Below are 21,151 nucleotides of genomic sequence, written 5' to 3'. Positions count from 1 at the left end.
TTTCAACCATATCCAACAACATACCCATAAAGCCTTTTTTTCTCCCGCATTTTGGACTGAAACCCTTCCCCCATCTTTTATCCCCCGAACTGGTGTCAGCAGTGACAGAAAAGGGAAAGACTAGAAAGAAAAACAACAAAAGCCACCACAGAATAAAAAAAAAAAAAAAAAAAACAACAAACAGAAAAACTCCACTCCACATTCACTCGGGATACGGCCTTCCCCAGCCCACTCCTGTGTTGTTGCAGACTCAAAGTGTTCACATGCCGAAACCTCGCTACTTCACTGTGCAAAGAGCTGGAGGGAAGAATGTGGAAATTACTTTTACTGACTTGCTGAAGCCTTCCGGTTTTGTCACTGAATGTCACACTATCCCCACTTTTTCACTGCCAGAGTTGGAAAGTCCAGAATTTTCGCTCTGTGTAGGACATTTTTTTTTTCATGTTTTAAACATTTTCTGCATTTTGGTCTGACATTTGGCTAATCTCGGGTATGCACACAAGTACCACCTATAGTGCTGTGTCGGCTTCATGGGTCCTCGAGGGAAAATGACTGTACACAGATGTTTGACATAAGCACATCCACAATTATGACAGTCGTCTGCCTTTTTAACATGATTTGGAATTTGTTGTTATAAGTATTTATATCGGGCAATTTAGTTTGAAACTGAACGCCAAGGAAAAGGATGCCTTATCATTAGCCAACCGCTTATATAAAACATATCTGTTTGCAACAATCTGGAGGCAAACAGTTTTGACTGAAACACAACGACATTTACTGTCCACTATCTCCTAGTGTCTCCAAGCTTTAGGGCAAAATGAATATCCACAACTCTATATTGCATCGCCAAGGCAACAAAACCCGAACCTAAAATTACGTCCCGAAGAGGGCCATGGGGATTTAACTTCTCGGCATGATTCGCTGCCATGACTACGAACCGCTAAAACGCAGTGTAAATATAAACCAAGCTCGTTGCTTGACGACTCAGTCCCGCTTCTGTTCGATGCACTCTATGTCGTCAAGTGCAGTCGGGTTTTTTTTTTCCTTAAGCACATCCTGCTGAAAATTCTTTGGGGCAAAGAATGTTCCTTTTCACAGGAGGACAAAGGTCCGATTATAGCCCTCCCAGCGTGGCGGTGCCTGATGCCTGACAGGTTAGCGGGGCAGATTACATCACGGCATGTTTGGATTGTGTCATGCAGCATCATGTGGCTCGCTGACAGAAATAGCGTTTCAGAGAGGCCTCGCTGGATTTGGAGAGGTGAAGGAGATGCGCAGGGGGTGGAACAAGGGTTTGGCCGACAGGTTTCCACAACCGGCAGCAATATGTCACGACTAAAAGACGAAAATACCACATGGCGCACATTCAGACACATTCAGATAAAGTGGATGTTTGGTACAGGACACTAGGGTTCAACCAGACGTTCATTTATTCATTCATTCTTTATCTTTACTGTCTTAGCCAGGGTTGGGCCAACTTTTTGACTCTGGAGCCGCATTGACTTTTAAAATTTGACAGAAGGGTCAACACAAGATACAATATTTATATATAAAAAAAAACAACGCATTTGTAAACAATACATATCAGACTTGTCTTACATTTTCTTTGAAAATAAAACCAGTTTGGTTTCGAAAGCTCTGACATTTGCTTGCATTTCATGCACAAACCAGTTTTTCCCTTGTCACTTCACATCCAGCTCATTCACGTGTGTCATTCATGCCCACAGTAAAGGCTAAATCATAAAGCCAATCTGTGTCATCTAGCCCAGGAAAATTCTTAAGTGTTCTCAAGTAGCTGCAAAAATGTAATGATTCCTGTTTGAGCTCCCACACTCATTGCTCCAATCATTCAATCATGTACCGATCTTTGGCAGGCAGGATTTAAAAGACAGACGGGCCGGATGTGGCCCGCAGCCTGTAGTTTGCCCACCCCTAGTCTAACCTGCACTTGGGGTTGAAGGGGGTGCTAGAGCGTATCCTAGCTGTTATTTTGCATGATGAGAGTTGGAATGTCCTTAAGGGAAGAAATTGGATTCCAGTTGCCAAAGGAAAGATTTTGACTTGCATTTATCATAGCCTGGATGACTGAGGACACCCATGGACATTCACCTTCGAATGTACGCATCACGGCAATTCAGGGTCCTCAATAAACCTTCTGCGTGTTTTTGAACTGTGGGAGGTAACTGGAGAAAGCTGAGGACTCCCACGCAGACACGGGGAGCATGCAAACTCCATTAGGAAAGGTCCTCTGTCAGAATCAAACCATGGACCTTCTTGCTGTGAGGCGGAAGCATTAACACCTGCACCATCTCAACCAGACACTAGCATCTGAGATATCTCTTACTAGTCTCTTCCTCTTCTGCTGTGCACAGACTCTCATGGTCTCACTGACACGTAACTTATTTTTTACAAGTCAATTTTACAAGTGACATGGTTATGATGACGTCTGCTGACAGATTTTCATTCCCCCTGTCATCTGCCAGCGCCGCAAATCCGCTGTTGGTTGACCCCTGACCAAACCATCGCGCTCATGTTTTTGCTCATATTTTGCAGCGCAGACATATTTTTCTTCCGCTGTCACCGCGTTCTGAGGTTTTCCAGATCAATGGATATTTAAGCGCAGCGCCACGGTTCCTCTGATTGTACTCATTTGGAGTATTTGGTTCCTTGGAGGATGGCGTCGGCGGAGTGAGTGGCCCATATTGGGTGGTTTCCACTTATAGACCTTAGGCAGACAGCGGCTGAAAGGAAACGCCGTTTCCTCTGGTGTATGCTGAGTGCTTTGTGCTCGGTGTCTTCATCTCCCGGAATAGGATGAGTTTCTGACTTTTCTTTGCATATTTTTAATGTGAGGCTCATTATAGAAAGGAAATTCCCTTATTTGACCCATTATTGATTAATCATGATTTACCTGCCACTGAGCAGCATCTCAGGAGGAGCTGGAAATGGAACCAGGAATGGTCGGTTCTGAGGACCCCCAAAAAGACAAGGCTTTGCAGGCGGTCATATCCTGTTGTTTAACTTTGGCTGCAGGTCACGGAATTCCTGTTTCCAACTCTCTGTCTCTGATGCGCGCCATGGAGATGCGAACATCTGGGAAGCTAATTGTTGAATGCATGAGGCTATTTCTAACATCTCTTTTTTTTTTTTCTTTTCACCCATTGTTGTTCCTAATCATAGTCTGGGATCTTTTTCCGGAGATATAAACATCGAGTCCCATGTCCTCATGACCTGTCACGCTGACCCCCCACCAGGTCCCTGAAGAGATGTTGTAGCCCGTCTTATCTCTTATCGTCTTATGCTGTGAGAAACTTTACTTGTTCCCACTTGTGCAGGGATGTTGGCTATTTTATTTGGGAACCATCACAGTATTAAGTAGTGGCGCTCAGTGGTATTTCCCCCTTAATATTTATATAAAGCTCAAGAGTAAACCAAGCTGTCGTCCACAAAGAAAGAATTTATCCTGTAGTTTCCAAAATCATTGGAAGGAGTCTCAGCCCTCTTATATTTGAAAGTCAGTGGAAGACATACAGAGCATGTCACTGATTTTTACCTGCTGTTTCCAAGTTTAGTAACTAGAACGGTAAGAATAAATGTCACACTCACCCTCATTTTCCAGAACTTTGCTCAATTCTTCTGAACCTTTTTTGCCGATTTGTCACTTGTTCCTTCTTGTGTCATTTCTTTTTTTTTTTGTATTTTTAGCGAATTCCTGCGAAATCTCGGTGAACAGAGTTCGAGTTAATTTCTGAGACAAAAATACGGTCCCAAATCACTTTTTATGAGAGGTTTTAAAATTCAACATGGCAGTTAGAAGGCATTGAACATAAGCTGATATACTGCCAAGCCACGTTCGAGGTTTGGATGTGCAACTCAGAGCTTCTCTTCCATCGAAGTGAAGAAGCAATGTTTTCCCTCATACGGACAATCAAACTCCATCAGTCCCGTGTTCCCTGTGTGGCCTCGGCCGTTTTAAAGCCAGTGACTGTCTCATTTTAATTGTTCTGGTTGGCATTTCAGGACGATCCGCTGGGCAGTCAGTTTTTCCGGGAACGGACCATACACTCGGGGTCCTTGTGTGTGTGTGTGTGTGTGTGTGTGTGCGTGCACACAGCAACTCTGTCAGGGTGGTTCGGGTGTGCGGAAGGACATGCGCGGGCAGCTGCACTAGTTTTGGTCTCAGCGTGTAAAGTTGCCCTGCCGCGGGGCTCTTGCGGGCCGAGAACTTACATAATAATTATTAATACGATGGGTGTAATTATCACCCATCGTATTAAGAGTGGAATATTCTCCTATTATTAATCTTCAAATTTAAACCCCCCAAATTCTCATTAAACTTTTGCCTTCTCATCGGGCTAGGGGACACACTTTCTTGTCCCAACGGTACTTATTCAATTTCGCTTCTTGAATTACTTTTATTTATTTTTATTTGTCTTGAAAATATAGATGTTCAGAAATCTAGATAAAAGAAATGTAATTTACTATGTGTGTATGGCTTATGATATCCTTTTTAGATGTACTTGTTTAGTACTTGGTGTACTTGAGACACCTATGTCGCCTCCACCGACTCCAGCCTCATTACTGGTCGTCCCGATATACTCTGTTGTTATAACAACACGCCCGTTGCCGTGGAGAACTTGTCGGCACCGTTCCTCTTTAGGAAGGAGATGTTGGGAGTTTCGTTTAAATAAGAGCGGCTTCTCCTGCAGCTTCCTCTCATCAGAGAGCGTCTTTGACTTAACCCCTCCCTTCCCCCCCTTACTCCCAGCAAATTTTATTTTTCATTTAATTTCTTTTCTGTATAATTCCAAGCTGCTCCCGAATTTGGGAAACTTCTTCTGGCTTGGCTCAAATCAGAACGCAGGGGTCAAAGATCACTGTGACTCGTTAATCATATTAGTGATAATGTTTTCATACAAAGGTTCAAAACAGGGAAAACAAGGTTTGGCACAAGTTTCATTGAAGAGCTCAAAAGCCAAAGTAAGCTTGTAATAATATACACATATTTTACATATATTAAAACTGCTTTGGTAAAACTATGGACTGCATCCTGGTACATATTCGGTCAATCTTGATTTTTTTTTTTTTGTTTTGCACTGGGCAATATTTTCCCCTTTTGTTTTAGCCTGTATATCCCCTCGTACCGTCACATGACAACAGCCTGACATTCCTGCTTCCTGCTTCTGCACTGATGGGGATCCCCCCCCTTCCCACCGCCTTTGAAGCAAGGGATGCTTCATTAGCTTTGATTAGTTTTGGTCGCCATTCTTGAGGAAAACCTCAGAAGGACTGGGAAGGGCGAGTCGTCTGTCAACCGTTTCCTGGCCGGACTCGAAAACCTCAAGCAAAGATTTTCGCTTCGCCTTGCGCTCCTCGGTCTGGCAAATTCTCTTAACAGAAGGAGTAAATATAGAGCGGCACAGTAGCTAGCAGTTTCAGCCAGCCCCGTCTTACCTCCTGAAGTGAAGCGGTTGACTTTGGAGGGTAAACGGCACTGTGACGTGTGTGAAGTGGACCTTCCAAAACAACAATCCCTGTAGGGCCCCATTAATAATTCAGCTGCAGTAGTTTTTCTGCTCCACGCTCACAATAAGCAGATTTTTGAAAATGATGTATTGGAATTGCACTTTGGATGGGCATAGCAAAAGTTGTATAAACTACTTTATCAGCCGCAATCATGCGCCGGAAAGCTAAGAGAGCCCTGAGCAAATGGTAAAGAATAATTTAATCCCACTCTTAATCTTCTGTTTAATTTTTGTACGTCTATTATTTTTAGGCAAAATCAGTTATTTGTCCAAACTGAGGGAGGTCTTTTTTGCAAATGTTTTGCTTGAGTCGGGCTTCCTTGTTGCTAATGCTGCTGTGATGGAAATAAAAAAAGGTAAACTTCCTGAGGGGGAGAGCGATTAACAAAGTAAGGAAATAAATGTTTTCAATCACCCCCGAAAAACAAACAAGAGTTTTTATTTTAACTATGACCAATTTGACTGGCGAACCAGTTTAGCACTAAGAGCCAAATGAAAGCCAACACAGCTGCAAAGAGCCACATAATGTATGGATTCCCACGTATCAACAGCGATAGGAAGTTTTGGCATAGGATGTCCCGTTCTCTTTATATTTCCCTTTTGTTTTCCCAACTCTGCTACCTTCGCCTATGAAATTCAATGTTTCCTTCCATGTTCGCTACCTCCATGGTCTGGGAGATTGCCTATGTCTTAGAATAATGATTATCTAATGAAGCAAAGGGAATTACTTTTATCATTGTCAAACATATTTGAATGCATCACCAAAAAAAAGAAAAGAGCCACACCGGAGTCATCTATCGCCATCGCTTGGTTCGACAGAACTGGCTTTGGGTGCTTTTCCTTTGCGTCACGGTACCTCATCGATTTACATGCTAAATGTTCTTCATTTGTATAGAAATTTTCATCACCTTGCAGTTTTCAAAGTTACACGAATGTCTTCACACACCAATGTTGACATGCATGGCGCTAACCGGACCATCCGGAGCAACCGGGGGTCTTGCCCAAGGACACTTTGACATCCAGACAGGGAGAGAAAACTGTCCAATTGGTGGGGCGCCTGTACTATCAACTGAGCCACAACCGTGTGGGCGTGGTCATTATACCATGGCGGCGCCAAACGGCACTAAACACACAAGTGATGGAGGATGTGGAGGGGATGGCGGACCTGCCGCATGGGCTGTGGCTTCTCGTCACACAAAGCAAAAGAAGAGCCAGAGGAGGCAGCAGCAGCTGTGCTAACATTCGTGTCGGGTTTATTCTTCTGTCCAGCGCCGCACTCAATGACCACTTTCTCTGGCCAATCATTGGCAGGAGCACTGGCCACGGAGCCATAAACCCTCATGCCCATTTATTAGATTGAGAATTTTGTCTTGGAGTTGTGAGGGAACTTTACTCGCTTCCAGTTAGGAGGCTGGACCGCAGCATTGCTGCCCTTTCCAGTATGTGTCAAAAATAAAGCTTGTCGCCCCCCCCTCCCAAAAATGGTCCACTCTGCATGTCCCCACTTGAAGAGATACTCTGAGTTCTTGCAGTAAAGTCCCTCTCAGCACGAGGCCCAATCTCCCCTGACCACGTTCGGGAGCTACCATTTGAGGACAGAGCCCCTGCCGCGCCCACAGCAGTGGAAAAAGGAATGAGTCACAGAGCTGAACACGGTCAGCGGTGTCCCGTCGCAGTCGAGCTGGGCTTAACTTTTGGTGAAAACTGTTATAATCCTGCCCGGTTATTTCCATGTAGGAGGGAAAACAGGAAGCGGCTCCTCCCAGCATGGCCAAGGAGCCCCAGGGTGGACGGACGTGTGTGTGTGTGTGTGTCGGACAGCAGAGTTGTGAAGTGGCAGCGGGCGGAATTATGTGTTTGGTTCTTAGGATATCCTCTTTGTTCTATTGGTCTTAAGAGGAGTTATTTCAAAATGATGCCTCCATGCAGGCTGACTTCCTCTAACGCCTCCAGACAGACACCGGTGGAAATCATCTGTCAGCGGCAGGCTGAAATTCCCTGCATCTTTTGTCCCTTGAAAATAACCGTCAGCATGACAACTAAGGGACGGCAACGATTCAGGCTCCAAGCATGTCGGAAACATCAAGCATGGGCCTGACATTATCTCCTCAAATATTATGATGACAAATAGATTTGCTTTTTTCGGTGGTGTGGAAACAGTTTGTTATTTCTGTCACACTATTATTAAGGGCCCGTACAACATCTTGAAGGTTTGTCTTCAAGGTTAGGAATGTGGCTGGGTTTTTAAATATACCATGTACTCGATTGGCGATTCGGTGTTTCATCAGCATGGTGACTCACACAAAACCACATCCCGCCGTAGAATTTTAGTTTAGTTTTAATTTTATAAATTTGCCACATAGGAACAATTAATTTGAAGAGTTTGACCATCACAATTTTTTTTTTTTTTAAATGACAATTGACCAAAAATGCCAGTGTCATGGCGTCATGGATGTGTTTTTATTTGGCAATCCTGGCTCACTATTGAGCGGGGAAAAAATGTAAATGGACGTCAGGGTTAAAAGAATTTTCCACCATCAAAAGAAAACAACAACAGGTGATTAGCAGCGATGTGTTCAAGAACCCCCTACGCCGTCTCTACTTGTTAAGCTGGCAAGGCTGCTCTGCTTCAGTCTATTAGCTGAGGCGCAGCTGAATGAATGGCTTTGGTTGGGGGTCAAAGCGAGGGCAGGTCCGTAGCTAACTGCCCCATGGCCTCATCTTCGGGGCAAAGCTGTGAGCCTTGGTTCACTCCTCCGCTGACACTTCTCCGGGGGATTCAGGGAGGACATGAAATTTGTTCAATTCAATCAGAAAGCGTGTTGAAGGGAGCGGCCGTGACTCATTCGAGGACGGCATCTGGCGAGGTTGCGGCCTCTTGCTGCATCTTACCATGCTAACCGGGCTACAGAGCTCTGGCTGTCAATCAACCGTGATGTCATGTTGACGCAAATGACAGATGACCCTACTTTATACTGTGTATACTTCATTCTCATAAATGTAAAGAAAACAGGATATTTACATGATTAAGATCAGTGTTTCTCACAAATGTTTTGTACTTGCAGTGTTTCAGCGGCGACATGCCGAACATGGACAATGCTGTTTTCTTATCGTCTCTCTCTATTTTCTCTCCTCACGCCAACCATTTCCTGTCTTAACTCCGCTGAAACTCAAAACTCCCCGCACCTGTCCGCCTAACTCAACCGTCCTCCGTGGTCCGTGTGCCGCCGCTTCTCCCGTTTGATCCTCGACCTCTGGTTGCTGTTTATGTCCAACGCTGTACTATGTTGCACCCCCATCCCGCTCTTTGCCCCTTTCCCTCCCATTGCTCGCCATAGCGAACCGTTTGGACTCTTCCTATGTGCGGAACATACAGGGCCCAGTGGAGCCAGACTACAGTAAGTCCCTAAGCACTGTTCACTCTCCAGTCTTGTTTTTCTTTTTCTTTTCATTATTGCACATTCTGCTGTCACCTGCTCCATTCTAGTTGTGAACAGTCGTTTCCAAAAGTGGCCTCCGATGACATCGCCATCGGCGATGGAGCCCAGCAACTCTGTTTTTCCAAGTGCCCTTCAGGCGTCTCCGGGGCCTTTTTTTTTCTGACGCCACTGGAAAAATGATGCGCCTGTTCCGTAGGCTAGCTAGCTAGGGCGTCGGGGTTCATCACGCTCCAACAGCGGCACTTGCGTTTCCAAAACATATCTGCGGAGGAATGTTGGGATTACCTCGCCTTTGTTGGCCCTCGACACTTGCACCGATGTGTTACGCGATTTTGACTCAAAGCGCTGTTTTGCTGTTCACAACTCATGCAGCTGGCTCATCCACACAATGTGAACCAGCTGTTTAGCAGAATCGCTGCAGCGTGTAGTAGAAAGACATGCTTTGTTACGGACAGTGGTGATTTTTTTAAAACTTTTTTTTGGCCGCTGGCTGGTCAGGCCGTGGGAGAGCACAATGGGGTGAGCTCAGCAGTAAAACCAGAAGACGGTTCCCCGAGGAGGGGGCAACGAGTGGACTCTGAGGAAGCTGTTTGGCTCGCCACAAGCATACGGGTTAAGTAGCATGAGTGCAGCCGGAATGGATCACATATTACGTCGGGAGGATAAATGAAGGGAAAGCTAAGGGAAGAGCGGGAAATATGTCCTTCGACAGATCTTTGAAAGGTTGCTGCAGTGCAATTCGAGTTTGAGATGTTCCGGCTCTCGAGCCTTTCTCGTCACAATGGATGCAACGATTCGGGGCCGGTGCCGTGGGTACTGCCTTGGGGGTTGAAGGTCAGGCTCAATGCGGCCGCGCTTTAAAGGCCAGGCCGGGCTCACAGCTCAATCAAGTCTTTGTGTCTATGTGGGCCTTCATGTGTTGGACGGGGGCGGGGAGGGCCGATGGCACAAAGCCGCCACAGTTCCACTGGAGAGCTTTAATAACTACATAAGTTTGTGAATTAAGAGCGCAGAGTGCTTATTCCAGACGTTTTCAGTCCTTCCCATCCGTCATTCCCGAGGTTTCGTCACCCTTGATGACGGGGGCGGGGGGGTGGGGGCGGGTATCCTGCAGTGATGTGCTGGAGAGTGGCTCTCGGGGCTTAAAGGCGCCGCTCATTAGCGGGGCACAACACGGCGGTCTAATCAAAAGATCTCACGCCGCGGCGGTCCCGCTCTTTTGCTAGCCCCCCGAAAAAACACCAAAGCGGCAACCTCAGAGGGGTTGCGGCTACGAGCCGCCATTGACCTGGCGGCGAGTATCCACTCAAGTGATCAGATTATATGCGGGTCAAGTGAGGCGCTTTGATGGGTAACTTTGATGTTGCCCGTTATCCGGCTCCATATTCAGGCCTCTTATGCAATTATTCCTATAAGTTTGTCAGTAGCAAGAACCGACAGCATTGCGCTAAGGACTGCAGTTATGTTGCTACACGTTCACCGCACTGCCTGTTTTCAGAAACGGCCAACATTTATTAAATGAGTCGTTCCCTCACCACGAATGGGGATGTCTTTTAATGCCAGAGTGCAAGGAAAAGGGATTTAGCGCAGCTGTTCACCAGCCAAGGCTCGGCAGCGGTCGAAGTGTAAGGCCGCGCTTCCCCCCACGGGCTTTTAACACAAGGAGCACAAAGCTCAATTGTGACAAGACTCTTTGTCACTATTGCTTTGTGCGTGGCAAGTAGCACCTGACTGCTGAAAAAAAGAGCAAATATTGACTTCCTGCCTCGCCCCGGACCGCCAGTCGGAAATCTAAGGCAGCTCCTTCTTAACAAAGCGCTGGCAGGAGTGTGACGACGGGGCACCCTGTAGGCCTGGGCTATTTTAGACGGTCGGCTAAGCACATGACATTGGAGCTGTAATAGTACAGCTGACATCGTTGCTAACGATTTACTCATTTAACTAATGACGATGTCTTTCCGGGCGGCGTGGTGCAGGAGGTAGAGCAATCGTCTTTGGAAATTAACATTCCTGGTTCGATTCACAGCTCTTCCTAGTGTGTTCTTGAGCAAGACACTGAATGCCCAACTGCTCCCATGTTGCTGGTGGACGGCAGCATACTGCTCATGGTTTATCCATGATGGGTGAATTGCAGAGAACAAATTTCCCCACGGGGATTAATAAAGGATTATTATTGTTATAAAGCACTTGGGCAGTGACTGAAAGAGTGGAAAAAGGCCTTAAACGGCTGTGAGAGCTGAGCTGTTGTAACTTTGCTCTCGCCGATGGCAGATGCGGCGGAATAGCTCAGAACAATGTGGATCTGTTTTTAAATGTCACCGAAACAGATGATCCTCAAAAGTGCCAGGTTCTGGCGAGGTAGAGGTTCATTTAGCCAGGGTGCGACTGCGAACCTGTACCCGCAGTAAAAAAAGAATTATTCATATACGTTCAGCTTGCTTGTTTGGTGTCACGGCCCAATAATTGTTTCTTTCTTCCCAGATGTACAGCATGTCGTGACAGTTGAGTGAGATAAATTATCTTCGATGCATCAGATTAAGACCAATTTTATCCCTGTTCTGTTTTAACATACCTTTACATACAGTTTGAAACACCCAGTTGCACCAAATGGCTTGGGACACCGCTCTTTCTTGAAATGACACTTTTCAGCAGGGCTCTATATTTCAAATATAAAACCTCCCCTTGATGGTTAGAAAGGTCCTAACCTTCATTTAACTGAATATCAACGCGTTTTAAATCACTAGAACAAACAAAGTTCACATATCAATATGTTAAGTACCGGCAAAAATCTAGCATCAAAACATGGATATACCTCTAAAAAGAAGCCAATGTAAAGAATCAACCTTTTTAGATATCATCCCAGTGCAACGTGTACTCTGCATCTACTTGCCACAGTACTGTGACAACACTGGTGGGAAACCAGTCAGTCATTTTCACGCAGACAATATTTGCTGTGGGCACTGAGCAAAAGACGGAAAGCAGAGATGAACATGCTGAGGTTCTTTGGGACTGAGGAGGTTCGGTAGGATCAGGAAGCAGTCCTTCAGACAGCAAATCAGACGGAGATGGTTTGGACATGCACCGAGTGAGGGATGGTGAAGCTCTGGGTACATGAATGCCAGAGTTGGAACGGCGAGGCAGGAGGACGAGAGGAAGGCCAAAAAGGAGATTTATGGGTGAGGTGGAAGAAGACGAAGTTAGTTGGTGTGAGAGGAGAGGGTTCCAAGGAGGCCGAAGCCAATCATCTGCTGAAGGGAGCAGCCCAAAGGAAAAAGCGGAGCAGCGCTTGGACAGGGCCAAACATCATTTTGACAAGTCGAAAGCAAATGTACCCACAATCCTGACAAGCAGCAGTAAAATATCTGATTGGTGGATGGAATTGCTTCTTACTGCTCTGAGAGTCTGCTAGCTTGTTTGCCAGCTAGCATTGAACATATGTGCAATAGATAGTAAAGAATAACCGCGGGTTTTTTTATTATGTCTTTCCCGCAGTGTCACAGTGTTTCACTCACTGACGCCATTAATTTTTTGAAGAAAGTAGAATGCCAGCTTCAAAAGTCACATAGATATAATTTGATTTGACCTAATTTTTTAATCTGTTTTAATTGTTTTGCTGTGCCCGGTGTGGTGCCTACGCGGCGGCCTTGTAAGTTTTTTCAGTGTCCGATTTTGTTTTGAATCAAAGCTTGTGTTCTTTGTTTCAGTTTTTAAACTGTATGGAGTTTCCGCAAAACGTCTGTCGAAAAAAAAAGGTGAATGGGGAAAATTCCCCTCGGAAACCAGATAGTGAGAGGGGCATTGTTTGGTTTCATCAGAAGTGGAGTAAACAAAGTTATTTGGTCCAGCAAAGAAATGCAGAAAAATACGATTTATCCTCAAATGGACAAATATAAAACCATATATGGACACACTTCCAGCATGGCTCAACTCAATGGAGTTTGCAGCACTGGCACTTTTTAGCACTTGCACCGGCGAGGTGCCACGTGCACCGAGCTGGCACTAAAACTAACGTCAACTGACTTCCGGCCACTGATTGGCCAGAAGATATCATCAATGAGCGTTTAAACCTTCAAACGCGCTTCATTTTTGGCAAGAATCTGCCAACCAAGCATAAGCTTCACTGCCAGGCCACCATGTCCTGTTTGTTTGTTTAGTGTTGCGTACAAAACAACCCCGTCTGCATTGGTGGTGGTGGGGGGGGGACTATGAAGCAATGGAAAGCCACCCAAAACCTAGTGAAGTTCAGTTGAGCTTTACCTTACCACCGCCGCTGTACGCCCGCGACTCGTGGCCGCAGATGTGCCGCTCGGCCCCTCGCATCAACCGGATTCCTGTCTGGATTTCGCTGGAATGACGCAAACGTCTGTCAATGTCCCCACAGAAAGACCGAAGGGGGGAGGCGTGTCGTAATACTATAATTTAACGTTATATTTGAAAATGCGGGGAGCAGGATGCCCGTCTCACTGCGCCTCTCGTCAGATCCAACGTGTGGCGCAACGCCGCCTTTGTTGGTTTTTAGTATAAACCCCACCACATTTCAGATATGGAAATAGATCCCATAATTTGTATGTGGCTCTTGTTGAGGCCACAATCGTTCTCTCCAGTTTGTACTTCTCAAACGTTTTAACCAAAGGCTTTCCTCAGGGAAATAATTCTAGGAGAAAACCTTATGTCGCGTTTTCCCTTAATCGACCCTGGCACTTACCGTCATCTCAAATGGGGGTTTAATAATGAAACAGCGAGAGGTGGCTGTGAACGTAGTGTCTGCGGTGGTTGCCTGCCATCTTGGGTTGTTTCCACTGACAGATTCACCCCCATCCTCCTTTTCCCCTGTTTTTGTTTTGTTTGTAGTTTTCTACAGGGCGCTTGTCAACTTCACCGACTCCCTGGTCTACACCCCCGAGCTGGAGAGCATTTATTCCACGGCATTTCACGAGATCTCCGAAGCCGTGGTAGACACGGTACGTCTACCTTAAACCCCACCCCGATGCTCATGCACGCTTCCTCGGCGGGCTCCTGTCACACGCCGTGTTTGACCTTTTGTACACCATAACACAGTTACTGATTTTCTTTCCCCTCCATAGCTGCAGTCAGAGTACAACCGGATTCCAGGTACCCAGAGTGTCAGCGTGGTCCTCATTAAGTAAGAGCACAAATCCCTGGAATCGAGCTTTCTGTCCCTACAGGCGTGCTCCGCGGGAGTGGTGTCTTTTCCGGACGGATGATTTTCCTTTTTTTTTTAAATTTTTTTCTTTTTTTTCTAAAACATGTCAGATGGTCAGAGCTCCAGCAAGGCAGTGGCAGCTGAGTTCAGGAAGTAGGGGGTCAGAGGACGCTTTCATTTAATAAGCTGGAATAATTGTACAACTCCCATGGCTATATATACTGATAAAGACCACATGAATGTTGGACAGGTCTAATACTGGGTGTGACACCACTTCCCTACACACACTGAAGATTATTTTCACTGATATAACAGTCCCACCTCAATCATTGTTCAAGATATGTGTTAATGTTCAGTGTGTAAATGACGGGATAAGACTTTATATGTCAAGTGTAAAAAGATGTGCTCTCTTCTGGCTGAACTCACTGTTGTATTATTCTTGACTTTTCGTTCCTGACATTTTGTCAGATTTTGAAATCACAGACGGTGAAAGTAGTACCGGATGTGATCAAGGCTAGTTAGTGTACAGAAACATTCAAAATAAATTCATTTTTTATCTACACTGCTAATCCTGCACTCAGGGTTGCGAGAGTAGGGGGCATATGACATTCAGCACAACATAAAGACACTTAATTGCATATACCTGTAAAGACTTCAGGCCGATTACATTGATACATAGCTGTTTTATATATGCATACTTATATCGAGGCAGAGTGGGAGGTCGTTTTCCACAGCTGTTCCCCACTTGGTCCTTGCAGGAAGGTGGAGAAAGGGGACAGGGTGGACGTGTTTGTGGAGCTGGATGTTGGTTCGGAGTTCAACAGCAACGAAGAGCAGATCCGCAGCGTGCTGTACGGCGTGGTGAAGGAGGGCTCTATCGCCTCCTACGTCACATCAGTCCAAGGTTTCCAGTTCAGGCAACTCGGGGAAGGTAAGACCCCCTCCCCCCACGCCCAAACCTCCACCAGCGAACCTCTAACACAGGAGTTGCTGTATCCTTGCAGTAAATGTCAAGCCCCACTGGCAGTGCTGAATGTCTCCCTCTGGTTTTCTAGACAAACCTCAGCTTTCGGTGAAGTCTTTAGCCATGCCAGGTTTGTAAGTGTGCTGTGCAGTGCTGCATGAGTATCCGGCCAAACTGCCACGTTGTCTCGCGCCACCGGGAAGCTTCTTGTGTTTTGTTTTTTTTTCTTCTTACCACGTCAAGATTTTTGCCACACCCTCCTACTTAAACATGAAGTAGCGGTTCGTTGAATTTACCTGCATGGAAACGGCGATGCACCGTCCACGTAGAAGGATCCCCCTCCCGCATGGTATGGGTTTTATTAGCACCAGCCGTAACTGCTCAGGCTACCGCTTTTGGTCGATGCTGAGTCCGGCAGCTGTTTACCAAGACATACCCACAACACAAGGCGGAACATTTACTTAACCTATAATGTCTTAACCCCCTGAATGAGTTGGTCTATTAGTGTTCCGGCACAGACCCAACGCTCACCCTTGGGTGGTGCTCCCAGTTAAACATGGATGATAAGACGGGATGCTTTAGGGCCAGATTTAGACCTTTAATATAATGTACCGTAGAGGGTGATTGTGTTTTTGATTTTGGGTTATTTATTTATATATGTAAATATAGATATAGATGTAGATCGGGGGGAAAGAAGAAGCAGGTTTCTGCAGTTTCTCCCTAGCGAGAAATATGGTATATCTGCGGAATTTAACTCCTCTTCCTGAACGGAGTGTCACTTTGAGCCGTCTCCTTTGTATTCCGTAGTTTTTTATTTTTCTAATCTCTTCTGCATTTAAAGTCTTCCAGCGGCACTTTCGTTCCCTTTTGGCTAGCACTCGTGAAAGGCCAGACCAATCATTGACTGAGTGGGATCTCAATGCCCATCCTCGATCATTTAAAATAAATTCAGAGCATTTTTGCTTGTGTGTTTCATTGATTGGATTAATGATTTCAGTTGAATATTTTGCCTGTGTTGCAGCCGCGGTTTGCGTGTCTTTGACGCTCCAACCTCACCCCAACCCATTAAACCCCGTCCGTTCCCATCTCTCTCAGTAACCCCTGACATCAGAGAGTGCATGTCAGATGAGCACAAGTGTGGCGATGGCACTTGCATCCTGATGGAGTACCTGTGCGACAACAGACCTGACTGCCGAGACTTGAGCGATGAGATCGACTGTGGTGAGTGACCCGAGCCAAGTCTGGTGTCCGCCGGGCGTTTTCGAGCCCAGCGTGGCGAGTAGACTAGGGGTGGATGGGTGGAGGAAGAAGGCCGAGCGCTTCACACATTTGGCCGGGTAACTGTTGCAGATTCAAAACAGCCTTTTGACTTGGTGACCCCGCTGCCGGGCACCACGACCACCTTGGCGGTCAGGCCCTGCAGATCTGACCAAGCCACATGCAAGAGTGGAGAGTGCATCCCCCGGGACTACATCTGCGACGGAGAGAGAGACTGCTCGGACGGGAGCGACGAGCTCAGATGCGGTGAGTCACCCTTGAGCTTTGCTCTCCGGCACAAGGTGCGGGTAGATTGGCCAATTTGCACTTGGGTCTGGTGAAGTTATTAAAGGGGCTACTTTATCTAGTGGCCCTTTCAAAGATCTCAAAAATAGAACAATTTCAATATAAAATTTCTTTCGAACAGAAATAATTCATTCATAGCTGATATTTGCCCGCTCCCTTTTTGAGGAATCCGTCTCTTATTTGGTGGCGGAGTGTTTATGGCCTCCGCTCACAGCTCAATGGTTTAATTCCGGGCCTTTCCAGATAAAGTGTGCATGTTCTCCCCTTGTCTGCATGGGTGTCCTCCGGTGTCCGCAGTCAAGTCCAAAATCAAGGAGTGGATTCACTGAAGACCTTAAATGGTGTGAATGAGAGTGAATTACGATTTGCGTCTACTTGTGACCACGTGACTCACGAGCGACCAGTCCATGTAAACTCCGCCTCTCGGCCAATGGCAGCTAGGATAGGCTCCATCCTATGAACAAATAAATTGTTCTGATTTTGTAGCAAACATACAAAATCTAGCTCCCAGGGTAGCTTTGTGAAGTTTTTCAGTGGTTGTTTTGAAAGTTCTTGCAAATTTTTATGTTTTTGAGTAAACTTGACTTTTTTTACATCACTGCTTGAATCTGCGTTTGAAAACACTTCCGGGGAACTGGACTTCTAAAGAAACCAATATAGCCTTATGGCAATGGCATTGTATTGCGATGTTCTCAAAACCTCCTGGTTTGTTGACATCATCTCAAAGACCCTAAAAAGGGTACTTGGCCGGACGTCCACTCATCCGCCCCATACGGGTCCTTTTGGCTCGTTACAGGAACGCCGTCTCCCTGCGAGCCCAACGAGTTCAAGTGTAAAAACGGCCGCTGCGCCCTCAAGCTCTGGCGCTGCGACGGAGACAACGACTGTGAGGACAACTCAGATGAGACGGACTGCCGTGAGTTTTAACCGGCTGCAAATCCCTTCAGACAGTCTGAGGACATGAATGTTTAGCGGGCGGGCTAAATCTTGCCTCCTACTCCTCTCTAGCCACCAAAGGTCCGGACGACAGATGTGGCCCCGAGCAGTTTGAGTGTCTGAGCGACCGGACCTGCATCCCGGCCAGTTACCAGTGCGACGAGGAGCCCGACTGCCCAGACCGTTCCGATGAGTATGGCTGCAGTAAGTCTGCATGAGGGCGGAGGACGTATTCTGGGATGTATCGCAATCCCGCCCGCTCACTGTTTCCATTCCAGAGGGTGTTAGCTGATGAGCCTAGCCTTGACTTACCGCTGATTTCCACAGAGCCCTGCGTGTGTCTGTACTGGAAATCCATTGATTCCTCTGGGAAATTCTGTGAATCTGTTCCCCGACCTCCCTTTACCCATCATTCGACTATTTTTCAGTCCAGCGTTCGTCGAATGAAACTTCAAAATCACAACTTTTGTGTCGAAAAGACACGCTAGTTTTATTTCACCACCTTAGCTCGCCTGGCCTTATCGGTCAGCCACTTTTGAGGGGGTGAGTGGGATCCATGATCACGGGCGGAAAATGAAAGCATACTGAAACGAGGGATTGCATCCCCGGTCCCTGTCACCGGATGCCGCAGCGCAGATGCCTAGGTCGCTTCCTGTTTATAGTGCGAGCGCTGTGCCCAACCTCCTGTCACAAGTGTTTTGAATTGCCCCTGAAAAGGAGTCCTGAGGTTGAAACACAGTCAAACCCTAAACTTTTTGCTGAGTGTCGCCTTAACTGCTTCTCGCATATTTTCAGCGGCGTAAAGCAAACCGCAGTCATGGCAACCTGAGCTTAGACCGCTTCTTAGACCGTTACACACCTGTTATACAGTAATTACAGCTTTATAAAAGACTTTTTTTACTCTTTTTTTTCACTTAAATGGCTCTTTGAAAATGGCAGCTCCGGAGCCGATAATGTTCTAAGGGTTACGTTAACGCAACTTTCACGCTCATGCACATTCCACTCTTTCTTTTTTCTTTTTTATTAGCCTTTTGCTATCTCCTTTCCCAGCGCTTAGTCACCCTCCGAATTCCTTTGTGACTGATTTTCTGCAAACTGGACTTTGCACATGTGCAGGCCGAGACAAAGAGCTTAACGTCAACCTTGGCTTCCTCAGAACTGAAAGAGAATCGTCCCCCACCCTGATGCCCCCCCGTACCCTCTGCGAGTTTCACCGGACGACCCGCTTCCCCCCACGTGTGCCTTCACTTTGTAGATTTCTGAAGTCTGACTTTCTTGACGCTTTTCCAGCTCCCCCCTCCGTGACCAGCCCGCCGGAGGAGTCTGTCCAGGCAGCGCGGGGGGCCACAGTTACCTTCACCTGTCAGGCCGTGGGCGTACCCACCCCCATCATCACTTGGAGGCTGAACTGGGGCCACATACCTGTCAGCGGCAGGTGGGTTTCTGTCAGCGTAGCCTCCGAACACCTCCTACGTCTGAGACAGATTTTAATCTAATCAGCGGTTTTATCCTGGAGAAGGTTGATTTGAAGACACGCGGCTTCCAACGCATCCTGGGAAAATCTCTAAGATGACTGACCACTTTTCCAGTCATGAAAAATCATATGGAAATGCGGAAATAAGTTAGTTTTTTCAGAAATAGGCCAAAAGTTATACGTGTACATTGTTTGTTGTCCCACCATCCTTAATGGGCTATAAATTACGTTATTATATAAGTTATAAATCGTATTATAAATTAAGAATTGAATCAGACAGAATATTCAATATAGATATACAGATTTAAAAAAAGCATGTTTTATTGAAATAGATGGGAATCTACAGTTATTAGAATTTTAGCTTTAAAAGATTTGTTATCTTTCAAAAACACAGATGTGAAGACAATGTGTAATTATTGGGATATTTTATTTATAATGTTTTTAGAGTGTCTACTATTAGATTATTCATCTGTAATAGGGATTTAATTTGATGGCGGCAGGAAGATGCTTTAGAAGTTCTTCCAGTATCTCCATCATCGTATGTTCCCACCTCTAGGATCTCCATGACCAGCGAGAACGGCCGCGGTACCCTCACCATCCGTGACGTGAAGGAGGGCGACCAGGGGGCATACACCTGCGAGGCCATCAACGCCAAGGGCCTGGTGTTCGGAATCCCCGACGGCGTCCTGACTCTCCTCTCCAACCCCAACCCAGGTGACGCCCCGCCCGCATTGCCATCGGCTGCGCCCAAATCTAACCAACCCATTTACCTGACTCCGCCCCGTCGCCCTCCAGGCAACTGCCCCGCTGGGCACTTCAGCGTGTCGGGCCGCTGCATTTCCTGCTTCTGCGCTGGAATCACCAAGAACTGCAAGAGCACGGGCCGCTACCGGAACCACATCAGCCTGCGCTTCAACCAGGAGGACGATTTCAAAGGCATCACTTCAAACTCTCATCCAAGTTACCCCCCCGAACCCCTCCCTCCGTACTAATGGCCCGGTTGTCTGCTCCCTCTTCTCCCCACAAGGGGTGAACGTGAGTTACCCCTCCAGACCGGGAACCCCGCCTCTCTCCTCCACCCAGCTGCTCATCAATCCGGAGCAGGAAGAGATCCAGCTGGTCGACCTCTCGCGCCGCTTCCTCAACCTGGATTCGTTCTGGACGTTGCCTCGCCAGTTTTTGGGCAACAAGGTAAAAATGTACATGCACATTTACACAGCAGGAAGGTCCCTGGTTCAGTTCTGACCAGCGGTCACTCTGTGGGGGGTATCTGTGTTCTCCTCGTGCCTGCGTGGGTTTTTGGGTTTCACCTGTGTGAAATCAGAGAATGAATAAATGAATAGTTTTATGTGTTGTTCAAATGAGAGAGTGGATAGTTTAAGTCTCTTCGTTAGGTGTGAACGAGGGAGTGAACAGTTGTTTGTCTCTACATTTGGACCCATGATTGACTGGCGACCAGTTCAGGATGAACCCGCCACTCGCCCAATGACAGCTGGGATACACTCAACCCTGCCCCCTGAGCCGGGTTAAACGTAGTAGATAAAGAATGATTGAATATTTTTAGATTTTCTTAATACTATGCGTACATTCAACAATTTTCACAATTACAGACTTAAAACTGAAAGTCAGAAGGACATTTTAGGAGTCTGGCTGTAGTCGCAGTGTGCTCATGTCATCTCAATGGTAAAATATGATGTGATAATCTTAGCTCTTTTCAATCAGTCCTTTCCTAGTCCGGGGTTTATGACCAAATCAAACATGGTTGATATTATTGCAAGTGTTTCAGTCCTTATGGTGACGTAAAACGTAAATGGACAACCAATAAGACCAGAAAACCTGATAAACAAACAATCACCAGAGTAGTATTGGCTGCAGAGATGGTATTTTTTTTAGTGGTATGGATAAACAGGAATAGCAAATGACATTCCGATCAGTGTGGAGCTTCCAAAAAGAGGAACAGATGGTAGAGCTGTGGGCAGAACAGCCCAGCTTGGACGATGTCAAGAAAGAAAACCGATGCCGTGAAATCGTAGAGGTTCTGCAAATAACATCGCATGGAGGGGAAACATTGCTGAAAAACATCTA

General features: G+C 46.4%; 1 protein-coding gene across 17 annotated transcripts in view; it reads left to right on the top strand.

Moving 5' to 3' along the window:
- The window catches only part of hspg2 (heparan sulfate proteoglycan 2), a 113,125-nt gene that overhangs the window by 39,519 nt on the left and 52,455 nt on the right, over nucleotides 1-21,151 (top strand). For 11 of the 17 annotated variants that reach the window (XM_086158914.1, XM_086158913.1, XM_086158901.1 and 8 more), the window contains exons 4-14: nucleotides 13,817-13,926; nucleotides 14,050-14,108; nucleotides 14,888-15,060; nucleotides 15,185-15,223; nucleotides 16,189-16,314; nucleotides 16,444-16,617; nucleotides 17,453-17,572; nucleotides 17,665-17,796; nucleotides 18,883-19,027; nucleotides 19,623-20,002; nucleotides 20,094-20,257. In XM_086158914.1, coding sequence (XP_086015040.1) covers nucleotides 13,817-13,926; nucleotides 14,050-14,108; nucleotides 14,888-15,060; nucleotides 15,185-15,223; nucleotides 16,189-16,314; nucleotides 16,444-16,617; nucleotides 17,453-17,572; nucleotides 17,665-17,796; nucleotides 18,883-19,027; nucleotides 19,623-20,002; nucleotides 20,094-20,257 — 1,622 coding nt within the window. Of the gene's footprint in view, nucleotides 1-8,863; nucleotides 8,924-13,816; nucleotides 13,927-14,049; nucleotides 14,109-14,887; nucleotides 15,061-15,184; nucleotides 15,224-16,188; nucleotides 16,315-16,443; nucleotides 16,618-17,452; nucleotides 17,573-17,664; nucleotides 17,797-18,882; nucleotides 19,028-19,622; nucleotides 20,003-20,093; nucleotides 20,258-21,151 lie in introns of all 17 variants that reach the window. The other 6 variants (XM_086158915.1, XM_086158917.1, XM_086158912.1 and 3 more) reach the window with 4 other exon arrangements.

The sequence above is a fragment of the Fistularia commersonii genome, chromosome 14 (assembly GCF_037954325.1).
Source record: "Fistularia commersonii isolate RoL2024-O1a breed Wild chromosome 14, RoL_Fcom_v1.0, whole genome shotgun sequence".
Classification (NCBI taxonomy): Eukaryota; Metazoa; Chordata; class Actinopteri; order Syngnathiformes; family Fistulariidae; genus Fistularia; species Fistularia commersonii.
Note: the sequence above shows the minus strand (reverse complement) of the source record. Positions and strands in the feature narration are given on the sequence as shown.